The sequence below is a fragment of the Medicago sativa genome, chromosome 8 (assembly GCF_051527215.1).
Source record: "Medicago sativa cultivar Bolivia chromosome 8, Bolivia_mono, whole genome shotgun sequence".
In the NCBI taxonomy this organism is placed as follows: domain Eukaryota; kingdom Viridiplantae; phylum Streptophyta; class Magnoliopsida; order Fabales; family Fabaceae; genus Medicago; species Medicago sativa.
This window is the reverse complement of record NC_140756.1, coordinates 31,161,325-31,176,790: the sequence shown is the minus strand read 5'-3', so window position 1 is coordinate 31,176,790 and position 15,466 is coordinate 31,161,325. Positions and strand designations below refer to the sequence as shown.

The 15,466-nt window shown below is 33.4% G+C and overlaps 2 protein-coding genes across 2 annotated transcripts; both read left to right on the top strand.

Annotated features, from left to right (window-relative positions):
* Positions 1-827: 827 nt before the first annotated feature.
* On the top strand, positions 828-7,417 carry LOC146898381 (Cyclophilin-like peptidyl-prolyl cis-trans isomerase family protein). Its single transcript, XM_085739485.1, has 7 exons — positions 828-1,196; positions 1,853-1,876; positions 2,985-3,072; positions 5,420-5,512; positions 5,895-5,927; positions 6,013-6,069; positions 7,130-7,417. Exons 1-7 carry the CDS (start codon positions 1,033-1,035, stop codon positions 7,238-7,240), a joined length of 570 nt encoding a protein of 189 aa, XP_085595611.1. The 5' UTR covers positions 828-1,032; the 3' UTR covers positions 7,241-7,417.
* Positions 7,418-8,795: 1,378 nt separating this feature from the next.
* On the top strand, positions 8,796-15,402 carry LOC146898380 (ABC transporter C family member 8-like). The gene is made up of 12 exons (XM_085739484.1): positions 8,796-8,930; positions 9,700-11,114; positions 11,471-11,791; positions 11,880-11,966; positions 12,038-12,658; positions 12,740-12,904; positions 13,018-13,312; positions 13,816-14,030; positions 14,151-14,456; positions 14,543-14,606; positions 14,674-14,913; positions 14,996-15,402. Exons 1-12 carry the CDS (start codon positions 8,906-8,908, stop codon positions 15,118-15,120), a joined length of 3,879 nt encoding a protein of 1,292 aa, XP_085595610.1. The 5' UTR covers positions 8,796-8,905; the 3' UTR covers positions 15,121-15,402.
* The last annotated feature ends 64 nt before the right edge of the window (positions 15,403-15,466 follow it).

The window sequence follows — 15,466 nt, the reverse complement described above, 5'->3', positions numbered from 1 at the left end:
GATAAACCTATGGTCACGGTTGGCGACACTGTTTGAGGGTGCCGCCATGGTTGTCGGTTGCGAAGAGGATAGATTCATAAAATATCTCCACAAATATCTACGTGACATGAATTGATGAATGCATGTATAAAAAATTCTTACATTGTCAAGTATATATAAATTAAATCATTTTTTTAATCTCATTCAAAGTAATTAATTTTTTTTTTTCAATGTATCCAAAGCGTAGGTCACCCTTAACTAAATTGTTTAATCTATAATATTCCTTTATTTCTTTTCTTTCACAAATTCATTTTAAAGTATTTCAAAAGTCATCATGGGTGCGTTCGATTTCCTAAAAATGAAGGACGTGACATGATAACTCTAGTTGTATAGTGTTTGATTTGTAAAATTGTTTTAGGGACAAGACAAACCAGAGGCAAGAGACTAGAAACTAAACCACAATACAACTTTTTGTTCAATGTACAAGTGTCTAAAATATCAAAATAGCTTTTGCCCACAAAAAATCGTAAAAGACAAAAAATGATTTAATATCATAAAAGTTTGTATTGTATTGTTCTCTTTTGTGACGTGACTTATTGTTTAGCAGATCAAACACACAATAAACAAGTGGGGAATACTTGTAAAAAAAAAAACAAGTGGGGAATATTTGAAACCCAACTTCTGTATATATTAATCATCTACATAGTGTGATTTGATTGGATGCACGTGAATAAAAAGTTTTACATTGTCTACTGTGGATATGTATAAATTAAATCATGTTTTTTAATCTCATTTAAAATAATTAATTAATTTTTGTTTACAATAGTGAGAAGAATTTGAGTTATTTTGGGTTTATTTACAATATGATTTTATTTTTTTAATTGTAATAATTGCTTAATCTAGAATATTCCCATTTTTTTTATTTTCCTTGGCCAAATAAATCATTTCAAAAGTTCAAACTCGTTCTAGTGAACTCAGAAGCATTATTACAACACTCTGCTGTGTTTTGCGTTGCGTTGCGGGTGAAGTGAGAACTGGTGAGGTGAGTTGGCAATGGCAGGTTCAGGCAATGGAGGAGGTGTGGAGTGGCACGTGCGTCCACCAAACCCTAAAAACCCAATCGTCTTCTTCGATGTCACCATCGGTAACATACCCGCTGGTAGAATCAAAATGGAACTCTTCGCTGATATCGCTCCCAAAACCGCTGAAAATTTCAGGTACTCTTTCTTCATTTTCTGCAATTCTTTATAAAACTTTCAATTTAAATTATTATTTTATTCTTTTATTTGCTTTGGTTGCATGTGTAACTATATGTTATGTTATGTCATTTTATGCTGTTCATTCATTTTTACCTTCGTGTATCAAAACCTAATAATGAAATAGGCTTTTTCAGGTGAAGTTATTAGTTATACGAAAGGGAGAAAAATTATATTAGCTAAATGTTATTTGATATAATATAACTTTAGTTGGATTTTAGAACCGAAATTTTTCAGTTGGTGTGGAAAAGTTGATTGAAATTGGTAAATTTAATATTAGTATAGAGGTTACATTGGTTATGATTATGATTAGGTATTGTGATGTTTTCTATTTTACTTTAAGAGATTATGAATTTTAGCTTGTCTTTCATTCAGCTACATGTCTATGACCATCGAAAACGTGTTTTAAATGCACTCCATGATTTGTAGATTGTGTGCTTGTTGAATGGTATAGATGATTTGGTAACTTCTACTAGGCAATTTCTTTTTACACCTCCTTAAACTACAGTTGGACGCTGATGTTCCTTGTTGAGTGTTTGTTATTATACTTTGCGATTCTCTTTATTTGGGAAATGATTGCCCTTCTTATTAACGAGCTCGCTTATGTTATTTTGCAGGCAGTTCTGCACGGGGGAGTACAGGTAGTGTAACAATCCATTGTAGTTTTTCTTCTTTTTTTGTTTTCCTTTTCATTTGGATTTATGATAGGTTTGGATCTATTACTGTGCTTTTAATTTTGATGCCCACAAGAGTGATAAGGTTGGTCGTTTGGGGAGTAAGGCATAGGGGTTGGAGTGATAAGGAGGTCATGAGTTCAGTTCAGCCCCACATATTAACAAAATAACAATTAACATTTGTCATTAAAAAAATGTTTCTTTTGATACCCACCAGTACCATACCATTATGATATCTTTATTGTAATAATCTATAATGCTGATTTGGCACGTAATTTTAATATTTTCTTGCACCATATTTTCTTGCACCATATTCCTTCCAACGTAATTTTGGTCATGCTTTCTGTGTTATCAGCATTTGTTTTTCATGACTGTCATGACAACAAACTGATGTTGATGATGATGATAAGACTAAATTAACGTTGGCTTCATGATAAAGGGTTGAGTTGAGCTGATCCTATCAATCATGAAAATTATTCTCACTTTTCTTTTCTGTATGGGGGCGATGGTTGTAAAACTTGTGATCCTTCTCATAGAAATACAGTTGTTAGACATGAGAGAAAAATATAATTGTTATAAGTGTTACTACTCGAGGTCCTGTACTTCTAATATTTATTTAATTTTTACATTTTACATTTCTTCCCCATTTGATTTGATCCTAGATAGGGTCTTCAACTTTGACAGCAACTTTTGGGGGATTGTTTTGAGTTAAAAATGTTTTTGGTCCCTAAAAATATTGTTTATTGGAGAGATCCCTTATGATATTTTGTCGTTTTCATCCCTAACAAATACGCAAAATCATGTGCTGTTTTAGTTCCTAAAACTAAAGGTACTCTCGTGAGAGCCAGAAAATACATTATTCTGTTAAACGTAAGAACTAAAAAATGAAAATAAAGTGGGACTAATTGAAAAAGTCTTAATTTTTATGTACCAAAAAGTTATTTAACTTTTTTTTTCCTCATAAATGAATGGGGGGCTGTTATTTGTTTACCTATTTAATGCTAATTTGCAAAATGTCTGTCAGAATATTTGACTCTATGGAATATTGGGTTTTATGATATGATTTTATTGGCAGGAAAGCAGGTCTTCCTATTGGTTACAAGGGTTGTCAATTTCATAGAGTGATTAAGGATTTTATGATTCAGGCTGGTGATTATGTGAAGGTACTTTTCTGGTCAATGTTATCTCTAACTCGTCTGTTTTTACATATCAGTACAGGGTTGTCTTGTGTTTACCATTTATATTCACTATTTATAAAATAAGCTTATTGCTCATATGGCCTATATATATGGCTTATATATCTTAGTTATGAAGTCAATGCTTCTTTTCTTGCCTAATATTTTTGGGAAACCTTATTTGATCTCTCTTATATGTCCAAGCATATTATTTCTTTTGTTCTAATATTTTATTTATGTTTGTTCTAATGGTAAGGTAGATTAATCAATTAGAAGGCATGCTAGTAGTGGTGGTAGACCCAATGCTTTGTTTACGTGTACATATTTTATTTAGGGAAATACTAACGAGTGCCATAAGGTAACTCTTTAACAACCTTAAATAGTAAGTTTTTATAGAAATTGATGAATTCAATGCATTGAAAATTGAACTATTTGACTTTTTCAATAAACATTTTCTTAATTAGGAATGCTTAAAGAGTGCCCTTAGGGCACTCGTTAGCAAGACCCTAAGAATTATATCTAGTAGCAGCTTCATATAAAAATTTAAACGGCAGAGTATCAATCATAGTAATGGCAAAGTATCAATATTAGAGGAGAGTCAATTTTCATTAGAAATATATACTCTAATAATTTTTCCAACTGAAAAGTCTTCAGAAAAAGATACTAATTGATCGCGATATAGTGATTGTATGAAACATGGGTAAGGCAAGTTTGTTGTTCTATCTCACGTTTAGGAGTTTAGTCTAAAACGTTGTTTCTTCAAAGGCTAATTGACAAATATTAGATTTGCAAGATCCTTATGTTATCTGGTCAATCAGATTGGTAGAAATGGTATAATTTAATTAAAATAGCTGAGAAATTTAAGCAACACAAGAGAAGTTCAATATTGGAAGTACCTTTGGCTGAGGTTTCGCTTGCACCAAACTATTTGATTCCGTAATTCTCTATAATTTAATGGGTTAATAGCTTCATAAGCCAATTGTCTTTACTAAGGGCCTGTTTAGATAAACAACTTAGTTGCAGCTTATAGCACAAGCGCTTATGTATAAGCTTGCATAAGCTATTTTTTCTGTATAACATTCAATTGTTTTTGTATAACCTTCGTGAATTTTGAGACCGACAAGTTTTTTGATTTGATTAGAATCTCTAAATATTAGTATAAAACTCCAATAAGAAACGAGCTATCAAATTAAATGCAGTTATACTTTTCACCTAACCTAAAATATCTAACTTGCTTTTTATACTTCTTTTACACTTAACCTTTTCCTTGTTAACGCTGGCCTTTATTTGCCAACTCAATTTTAATTCTTTTTTAACACGATTGGCTAGCCCCATTTTTCATCATCTGATACCTTCTCAATGTTGCTGCATGTTGATTTTCTATTGCCATAATTTTTTTAAATGTTGGTTATATCTTCAATTCCTTCATTTTATCTCCTGGAGCTGACTTAATTGCAAGTTCCGTAGTTTGGGTTTAGACACAGTAGTTCAGTTGTAACTTTTAAAGTAATGGCTATTCCTTCGTAACAGTTTGGGTTTTATAAGTGGGCTCTTGCCTCCTCTATATTAAGTGTTAACACGGTTCAGTTTATCTAATTCTTATGTGGATGGACATACTTTGACTGCTTTGGGACACAACTCCCATTGAAACTAGATGCTCTTCCCTCTAACAGCATAGCTTTTAAATGTGGTTTCTCCTACATCACATATGTTTCCCAATCATTTTTGTTGCTTGGTTTGTTTGATATTTTTCTCTTTTGTGCTCTGTGGTCATGTATCTAAGTTTTCTCTCATCAGATCATTGTAATCAATTCTTTAAATGAACCACTCTCTATTTGGATTATTATGCTGGCAGTGGGCATTAGCGCTCAATTTTGTCATAATATGTTTTATGTTGTATGAGCCTGTTAATTTCACTCTAAATTATTATATTTACGCATACTTTGCTGCTATCATAGTGGAAATAATATCACAAGAAGTTAATGTTTAGTTTGGGGCAGGACTTGATGCTAAAGTATTAAATTCAATTGTTTATGTATCGTAAACTGCAATATTTATAACTGTTCATGTGGATGTATTGAATCTACACTGCTTTCATAAAGTTGTCAGTGATAACAATATGGGAAATGCTAACAAGTGCCCTTAGGGAAGTTTTATCTTGGAAATGATGCATTCAACACATTGAAAGTTTAAAAAGTAACTTTTTATTTATACTAAATCTTATAAGTTATTTCTATTTTTGAATCCTTAACAAGTGTCCTTGTTAGCAAAACCCTAACAATGTAATTAAATCCTGGTTTTATATGAAACTTACAAATTTATTCTTCCTTGGCAGGGTGATGGTAGTGGATGTGCTTCCATCTATGGACTTAAGTTTGATGATGAAAATTTTACTGCCAAACACACTGGACCTGGTCTTCTATCAATGGTATGAATTTCCTGTTTTAATATAATGCCATTTTAGGTTATACGAAAATATTGAGACTTTTGATGTATTGTAATAGTATTTCGATTCTAGGTCACATAAGGATACAATTAATAATTGCTGTTAAAATTGCACAATGGCTATGAATTTCTGAATTTCCTCCTTAGTTTAAGGACTAATTGACCGTATATATATGCAAATCGACAAGTTATTTACTAACATGTTAACATACAACAGTCTTACTTCCTGAGCACTTTGAAATCGTATTATCTATATCTTGCTAAAAACCAATTCTGCCATCAATTAATTCAACTCGTATGGCTAAAATATGCTTTTTCTTAATCCAATATAAAGAAACCTGAAGTTCATATTGTCTAATTTGCAGGCAAATAGCGGACCAAATACCAATGGTTGTCAGGTAACTTTTAAATGGTCATCCCTTTCTTGTTATGTTTTCTGGTAAAGCTCCATTTCTACTGAAAATCTTCTTTCTTTGCTTGCAGTTCTTTATAACTTGTGCAAAATGCGACTGGCTTGACAACAAGCATGTTGTTTTCGGGGTATGCTTCAATATCTTAAATTGCATGTTTTTTTAATGATAATATTTGGGCAATTAGCGTCTAAGACGCACCCGACCTATACACTTAGACTGGTACCTTAAACTCGAGAATTGAACAAACCAAAGCCACTATCAAATTTAAGCCAGGCACATAAAAAATGTTACTCATGTCACGCATAGTGACACATTTGCAAAAAAGAATTCTCCCAAATTGAGCATCACTTTCAATTTTCAATATAATATTGATTACTTTTTTTTCAACTGTATCATTTAATTAATACTGGGCTGAATTGCAGTTTTGGTCCTTCTACTTTCACCATTTTGCGGAATTGGTCCTCCCCTATTTTAAAATTTGACAGTTTTGGTCCCTCCATCAAATACTTGGTTTAATATGGTGATATGCCATGTTTTAAATGAAGTTATTAAGCAAATTTTCTTACAATTTCATCGATGTTGGTCTTTTCATGTCATCAGATCATTTAAAACATATCACATCTCCAATTTTTTAGTTCAAAAATATGGAGGGAGGAAAACTGTCGGATTTAAAATAGGGGGGGCCAAATCCGAAAATGGTAAAAATAGGGGATCAAAATTGCAATTAAGCCTTAATACTATGTGCATCATTTTCGAGTCAATATATTCTACTTTGCATGTATGATAATGATCACTACATACACTAATACTCAATAAGGTTAATTTGGTAAAACTTTACTTTTTTTAGTCTTTCCCTAGTCTGTGCGAAATAAGCACATTGTGAAATAGAGAGAGTAACTTCCTTCTAGAGCGGAGGACTAGCTTGAGCTGTGCTCGTTTTTAACAATTCCTGCTCTATCTCACAATGTATTTAACAATTCCCACTCTAGCTTGAGAGAGTAACTTTCTTCTGTGCCAAATAAGGCCACATATTTAAGGATGTATTGCTGATTAATTGTTAAAAAGGAATTTCGCGTGCCTTTCAAAATACATCCTTAAATATGTGGCCTTATTTGGAATGTTAATAGCATCTTTCTTCCCCTAAACTGTTGATGTGTTGTGTATTTACATGACTTTCCGTTATGCAGAGAGTGCTTGGAGATGGTCTTTTGGTAGTAAGGAAGATTGAGAATGTTGCAACTGGACCCAATAACCGGCCAAAATTAGCTTGTGTCATTGCTGAATGTGGTGAAATGTAAATTTCAGAGTGACTTCACTAACAAACTATAGTTCTCTAAATTGATTGAATCCCATATATATGGGCTTTCTATACAAGGATATTTCTTTCTGGTTAGTGAAGCTATGTCTTGTAATACTGATAATTTTGTCACGGATTAGTTGAATAGCACTGCTAATTGAATAATCGTGTTTGGGAATTGTAGAATGCATCTTTTTTTGTCCAAAATCATCCATTTGTGATGATAAAATTTATATTTCGGCGGCATATGTAGAATAGGTGGAGCTGCTTCAATTCAGTGTGATTCTGGAGAAGTATGAAGTTACAAGGCTAGACATATTTAATTGGTGGCAATGTTTGATGTTTTTTCTCATGCTGTCTGAATTCTAAGTATGCTAAAATTAGAAGTTTTGGAGGTAAAACTAGGGTATAGAGGAATTCGTGATTTTTTTTTTAACCAAGCTTCATGATTTTTTTAATACCCCATGTGTAAAAAATTATGGAAATGCTTGTTTCTGAAACCAAAGGGGATGTTTGCCAAAGCAAACGGTGAACATCATGGCCGTAAATTAATTTTTTTTTCCCCGTTTTCTAAATTTATTTTTTGGATTAAACATTAAAGAAAAAATAAAATAAAAGATATATTATTTACACTGTTACAAACAAATGTCTCATCGTTTCATCACAAACAACAATCTTTTATACTCTCACCATAACATTTTTCTCATATCACTTTCTCTCATTTTCTCTCGTATTTGCTTGCATCATGTCTCCTTGTGGGCAAGGATCCTTTCGAGTGAGTAAAAACTAAATTGAGAAAATCAATGGTTGTTTTGATGTACCTATAATATCTTTCTTTAATTTGCTAACTAATGATTGATATTGTTTACTTTACACTTTAAAGTGACTTGTTCACTTTAGAGGAGCCGAATTTGTCTCCTCCACTATGCACCATAGTTTAAATTGATCATAAGAAATCCACAGGGGTGTTCGGTTGGTAAAAATAATAGTCTTAAATTAAATGACAAATTTTTGTAAATTGTTAAGCGGTAGGTCATAGGTGTGCCACTGCAGGGTGCAGCTGGTTGATTTTTTTTTGTCAGCTTTGAAGAAATGGCAAAGAAACGGATCCAAATTGGCGGCTATAGCAAAAGCACACAGTTATGCACTGTTTTAATTTGCAGGCATTGATTCTAAATTGGATGGTCCATATCAGACACTACTAAAATCATTTATATCTAAAACACATGCATTAATTTGCAGGCTTAGAAGATATCTGATTCTCCACAAAATTAATAGGATATAAACTTCTTTAATGATATGAAGTTTGATTAGTCAATACTTTTTTTTTGTCAGGTAGCTTAATGGCTAGATTTACACATGTAATATGTGGAGAAGTGGGGATTTCAGGTTTGAATCCCGGCCCCTACACATACATAATGTCCCTGTTTGCTACCAACTGAACTACACTTACACGACAATCAAGATATTATATTTTAAGTGGACCAAAAATGAAAAAGTAAAAAATCAGTCCAACTGCTCCCAATAAACTTTAGATCCTTCTATGTTCAGAAGTTGTCAACATAGAAGTTACCTATTCACAACTGATCTTGTTAATAATACTCACTGCTCAGAGTATACTCTGCTGAGGTGAGAAGCACAGACCATACAAATTCAAGCTCCAAAAATGACTTTCTTTAAGAACACAATAGGTAACTTTGATTATTTTTCCTTCTTTAGTCCAAGCTATATAATATGTATGTACTCATTTGATTTATGCATGTCACAATCACAACTATTAAGAGTTCTAAGTTATTTCATATATCTTCTTCCAAGCAAACAGTAATAAAGATTTCTTGTTCATGTCTTCATCTTGTTTCTTTCGGTTAATTGCCTTGGTTTATTTGTTAAGTATGGCTAATATTCGCTGATAAGTGGCTAGACGCTAGAGCACAGCGGAGTAATAGAAAAACTAAGTATTGTACAATTTGTATTTTGTAATTTGGACCGTAGTGTTAAAATATATTTGTACTTTGTAATATGGAAAATATTACCTTCGTCCTTAAATATAAGACCACAATGAGTAAATCACAAGAATTAAAAAGTTGATCGTGATATTAAATTTGTAAACAATTGATATTGCTTTACAAGTTTATCCTTCATGACATAGAATTAGTTAATGTTTTTATGAAACATTTGAAAATTTAAAAGTGGCCTTGCAATAAGGGACAAGTAAACAACTTCTTAGGGTCTTGTATTTAGGGACGAATGTAGTAGTGTTTAAAGACAGTTTGTTATGTGTATCCCTAAGTATTGCATATTAGAAAAACTACATCCAATCTAAGATGTAGGCAAAATTGACTGAATCTGTGATCAATTGTGGTTTTCTTGTGCGCATTTACTAATTTGATTAATTTTTTCTTAAGCCAAAATATGGAACATTGATGAATTGTTTCTCTTCAATGGATTATATATATGCAGGTGAAAATTCTGAGCCACTGCTAGCTCAGAAAGTTGAAACAAAACAAACAGAACTAAGTCATGCTACTTTTCTCAGCAAGTTGATTTTCTCTTGGGTTAACTCTTTACTCAGTTTAGGTTACTCAAAGCCACTAGCTCTTGAAGACATTCCTTCTCTTGTTTCTGAAGATGAAGCAGACACGGCCTATCAAAAATTTGCGCAAGCATGGGAATCCCTTGTAAGAGAAAGGACTAAGAACAATACAAAAAGCTTGGTTCTTTGGTCTATAGTTAGATCATACCTAAAAGAAAACATATTAATAGCATTTTATGCATTAATCAGAACTATAGCTGTTGCAGTTTCACCTCTAATACTCTATGCTTTTGTTAACTACTCGAATAGAACTGAGGAAGATCTCAAACAAGGTCTTTCCATAGTTGGTTTTTTGATTGTCACTAAAGTCTTTGAGTCTTTTTCTCAACGACATTGGTTTTTTAACGCAAGGAGGTCAGGAATGAGAATGAGATCAGCTCTAATGGTAGCAGTTTATCAAAAGCAGCTAAAGCTTTCAAGCTCGGCAAGGATGAGACACTCGGCCGGAGAAATTGTGAATTACATTGCAGTTGATGCTTATAGAATGGGAGAATTTCCATGGTGGTTTCATATAGGATGGACTTCTGTATTGCAACTTGTTCTTTCCATGGCTGTCCTTTTTGTTGTTGTTGGTATTGGTGCTCTTCCTGGTTTAGTCCCTCTTCTTATATGTGGATTTCTCAATGTACCATTAGGAAGGATCCTACAAAATTGTCGGTCACAGTTTATGATTGCACAGGATGAACGTCTTCGATCAACTTCGGAGATTCTAAATAGTATGAAGATCATCAAGTTACAATCATGGGAAGAAAAATTCAAGAACTTAGTGGAGTCACTACGCGATAAAGAGTTCATATGGTTGTCTAAGACACAAATCATGAAATCTTATAGTTCATTTCTTTTTTGGATGTCTCCTACAGTTATATCTGCTGTTGTTTTCCTTGGATGTGCTGTTACCAAGAGTGCACCATTGAATGCTGAAACCATTTTCACAGTTCTTGCAACATTGGGGAACATGGGAGAGCCTATTATAATGTTCCCTGAGGCTCTATCCACTATGATTCAAGTTAAGGTATCGTTTGATCGTCTTAATAGCTTTTTGCTTGCTGAAGAACTAAACAATGATGATAGTAAGAGAAACTTAACGCAATGTTTGGTTAATGCCGTGGAGATTCAAGATGGTAACTTCATTTGGGATCATGAATCTGTATCTCCAACTTTAACAAATGTGAATTTAGATATCAAATGGAGACAAAAAATTGCAGTTTGCGGAGCAGTGGGATTCGGAAAATCATCTCTTTTGTATGCAATACTCGGAGAGATTCCCAATATTCAAGGAACTGTAAGTTACTAATAGTACAAATTTAGATCTTTATCATGCAAAGTTCATATGAGTAGACATGGTATTAAAGTATGTTTCAATTGACTAATTTGTGCTTATTTGATAGCATAACTGCATAAACATTTGTGAGACTGTTTAGGAGAGCTTATGAAAATAACTTATAACATGTCCATAAGCTGTTTTCAGTTTATTTCTATAATCTCTTGAGGATAGCTTATGAAAACAGTTTATACATAAGCACTTGTATGATAAATGTTGATGCTATCAATAATCGCTTAATGTAAATGTTTATCCAAACATGGCTTTAGTATATGAAACTTTTTTATCCCATAATATTTTGCTATAATGGAAAACAGGTTAATGTAGGTGGCACACTAGCCTATGTCTCTCAAACTTCTTGGATACAAAGTGGAACAGTTCAAGATAATATACTTTTTGGAAAACCAATGGACAAAACAAGATATGAGAAAGCAATTAAAGCTTGTGCTTTAGACAAGGATATCAATGATTTTAGCCATGGTGATCTTACAGAAATAGGTCAGAGAGGGATTAACATGAGTGGAGGACAAAAGCAAAGGATTCAGCTTGCTAGAGCAGTCTACAATGACGCTGATATCTATCTCCTTGACGATCCTTTCAGTGCAGTTGATGCTCATACAGCTGCAATACTATTCAATGTCAGTAAATATTACTTTTATCTTGTAAATATTACTAATATTGACCTCATTTTGGTCTATCAAACTAACTGCATCTACAACATTACAGGACTGTGTCATGACTGCTTTAAGAGACAAAACAGTCATTTTAGTTACTCATCAAGTGGAGTTTCTCTCAGAAGTCGATACTATCTTGGTAAAGTATTTCATTCGGATGTCCATTATATTCCATCTGAACATAACTAATATGATGAACTCAAATTCTAGGTAATGGAAGATGGAAAAGTTATTCAATCAGGTAGTTATGAGAATCTCCTAAAAGCTGGAACAGCCTTTGAACTACTTGTGAGTGCTCATAAAGACACAATTAACGAGTTGAATCAAGATAGTGAAAATAATGTAGGTTCTGAAATTGAGATTTTGTCTAATCCTCAAGACTTGCATGGTTTGTATCTCACTAAAAATCAAAGTGAAGGAGAGATTTCTAGCATCAAGGGTTCAATTGGTGCACAGCTTACACAAGAGGAAGAAAAAGTGATTGGTAATGTTGGATGGAAGCCATTCTGTGATTATGTTAACTATTCCAAAGGGACATCCATGATGTGTTTCATCATGTTAGCACAATCTGCTTTTTATACTTTTCAATTTGCATCAACCTTTTGGCTTGCTATAGCCATTGAGATTCCAAAAGTAACTAATGCCAACTTGATTGGAGTTTACTCATTAATTTCTTTTGTTAGCGTCGTGTTTGTACATATAAGGACTTATTGTACTGCACTTCTTGGATTAAAAGCTTCCGCTGCTTTCTTCTCAAGCTTCACTACATCTATCTTCAATGCTCCAATGCTTTTCTTTGATTCAACTCCTGTGGGAAGAATTTTAACCAGAGTAGGATTATGTTTCATTCCCAATATTTTCGTTAATCTATGTATTTTCCTTTTGGCCAATATTTTCTTCTCTCTTGTGCAGGCGTCATCAGATTTGAGTATTTTGGACTTTGATATACCTTTTTCCATCACCTTTGTAGCATCTGTAGTAATTGAAATTTTGGTGATAATTTGTATAATGGTTTCCGTCACATGGCAAGTTCTTATTGTTGCTGTTCCTGTAATGGTTGCATCAATATATATTCAGGTTCGTTATCCACTTTACATTTTTTTTTTTTTGATTTCATAATCTCATTTTCTTTCCATCGTTGAATCATTGAGCTTTAAGTTCTTATATCTTTATTTTTTTCTTCCTGAAAGCAATATTATCAAGCTTCCTCAAGGGAACTAATACGGATCAACGGAACCACCAAAGCTCCTGTCATGAATTTTGCAGCCGAGACATCGCTTGGAGTAGTTACTATAAGAGCATTCTGCATGGTAGACAGATTTTTCGAAAACTACTTAAAACTTGTGGACACAGATGCTTCACTGTTCTTTCATTCTAATGTGGCAATGGAATGGGTAGTTATAAGGGTTGAAGCACTTCAAAATTTGACTGTCATCACCGCAGCTTTGCTGATTATTCTACTTCCTCGAGGATATGTATCCCCAGGTAATCTAATATAGGTTTAAATATATTTCTGGTCCATGCAAATGTACAATTATTTTGCTTTTAATCGCTGTAATTCCTATGTTTGTTTTTAGTCCTTATACCACTTTTTTTTTTTGGTGCTTGTTATTTTGTTTTAGTACCTACAAAATTTGTTCATCAAATTAGAGTTAGTCCGTCTAATAAGTGTGTAAAATTCATTTTAATCCTTATGTAGTTCATATTGGAGGGACTAAAATCAAATGATCTGCATATTAACGAGACCAATTCCAGCATAAACAAATATTTCAGGGGATAAAGTAAAACAACAAGGACCGAAAGTAAAAAAACATGATAAAATTGCAAGGACTAAAAGCAAAACAAAAAATTACAGGGACTAAAAGTTAAAAATGGTTGATTTGCATGGATATAAACATATCTAAACCTACGATATAATACGTCAATTACCATGATACGATTATGTTCAAACTAATAACACTTGGCAACTCTCCTGTTCTGTGTTGCAGGCCTTGTTGGATTGTCTCTTTCTTATGCATTTACCTTGACAGGAGCCCAAATATTTTGGACTAGATGGTTTTCCAACTTATCAAACCATATCATCTCTGTTGAAAGAATCAAGCAATTCATTAACATACCAGCCGAGCCTCCTGCCGTTGTGGATCATAACCGACCTCCATCTTCATGGCCTTCCAAGGGCAAGATTGATCTTCAAGGCTTAGAGGTAATGTTCCATCCATGTCTTCTTTTCCATATCTATTTTTCAATGTTGTCGCCTATGTTATTCGTGAGAACTGGACATAAATTTTCCATATAATTGCTGTTTTTTGTTCATTGATTTCAGATTAGATATCGTCCTAATTCTCCATTAGTCCTTAAGGGAATCACTTGTACATTTAAAGGAGGAAGTAGGGTCGGAGTTGTTGGAAGGACTGGAAGTGGTAAAAGTACACTGATTAGCGCTTTGTTTCGCTTAGTTGAGCCTTCAAGAGGTGATATTCTTATTGATGAGATAAACATCTGCTCAATGGGATTAAAGGATTTGAGAATGAAGCTAAGCATAATCCCTCAAGAACCAACTCTTTTCAAGGGCAGCATTAGAACAAACCTGGACCCACTAGGACTGTACTCAGATGATGAAATATGGAAGGTGAATGAGCTAACTTTACAAATGGTAGAAAAATATATATGCATTCAATAAGAACCAGTTTGATTATATTTGATTTGTATGTTTAGGCTGTCGAGAAATGTCAGCTTAAGGAAACAATCAGCAAGCTACCAAGTCTCTTGGACTCTTCTGGTCAGTCTTTGTCAACAATCTAGCTTACTCTTTCAACATTAAAGTCTAATTCTGATAAGTTTTGCAGTGAGCGATGAAGGTGGAAATTGGAGCTTGGGACAACGCCAATTGTTTTGCCTCGGAAGAGTTCTACTTAAGAGGAACAGAATTCTTGTTTTGGATGAAGCTACTGCATCCATTGATTCAGCCACAGATGCCATTCTACAAAGAATAATTAGACAAGAATTTGAAGAATGCACAGTAATAACTGTGGCTCACAGAGTTCCAACTGTAATAGACAGTGACATGGTCATGGTCCTATCTTATGGTATGTTAATTCCTTATTCGTCTCCGCGCTTTTATTTCCTAGTACTATCCATTCCCTCCTAATCTTTGGCTGATTATTAAAGGGAAACTGGTGGAATATGATGAACCTTCAAAGCTGATGGACGCAGACTCTTCATTCTCTAAGCTTGTAGCTGAATATTGGTCCAGCTGCAGGAAGAGTTCCTTCCCAAACATTAGCAATGGTTGACATGACAGTAGTTTATGAGCCTAGAATAATAAAGGGAAATATACGATTCCTTGAATTTTATTTTATTTTTGGTCTATAGACGAAGTGGCAAAGATCACACAATTCCTCGGTTTGAACCCGGTGAAGACATTCAACTCAACAACCTCAGCATTGTGAGTTGAGTTGGGTCTTACAGAACTTTTATATATGTACATATTTCAATTTATTGCTCTCTCTAATTTGTATGCAATAAATCTATTAAACCTGCAAATTAAATCAGTAGTAATTTCCTGCATAAGATAATTGTCCACAACCTCATCTTTTGTTAATAGACTTTTCAGTTTTTAGGTTATAACAATAGTCAAAT

What these genes read in the sequence shown, in the direction of transcription:
- LOC146898380 (XM_085739484.1), top strand. Translation starts at nt 8,906, where the DNA reads ATGACTTTCTTTAAGAACACAATAG. An exon ending in TGGGAAGAATTTTAACCAGA is followed by an intron (nt 12,659 to 12,739) that starts GTAGGATTATGT and finishes TCTCTTGTGCAG; the next exon opens with GCGTCATCAGATTTGAGTAT. An exon ending in CAGATGATGAAATATGGAAG is followed by an intron (nt 14,457 to 14,542) that starts GTGAATGAGCTA and finishes TTGTATGTTTAG; the next exon opens with GCTGTCGAGAAATGTCAGCT.
- LOC146898381 (XM_085739485.1), top strand. Translation starts at nt 1,033, where the DNA reads ATGGCAGGTTCAGGCAATGGAGGAGGTGTGGAGTGGCACGTGCGTCCA. An exon ending in TTCTGCACGGGGGAGTACAG is followed by an intron (nt 1,877 to 2,984) that starts GTAGTGTAACAA and finishes TTTTATTGGCAG; the next exon opens with GAAAGCAGGTCTTCCTATTG. An exon ending in CAAATACCAATGGTTGTCAG is followed by an intron (nt 5,928 to 6,012) that starts GTAACTTTTAAA and finishes CTTTGCTTGCAG; the next exon opens with TTCTTTATAACTTGTGCAAA.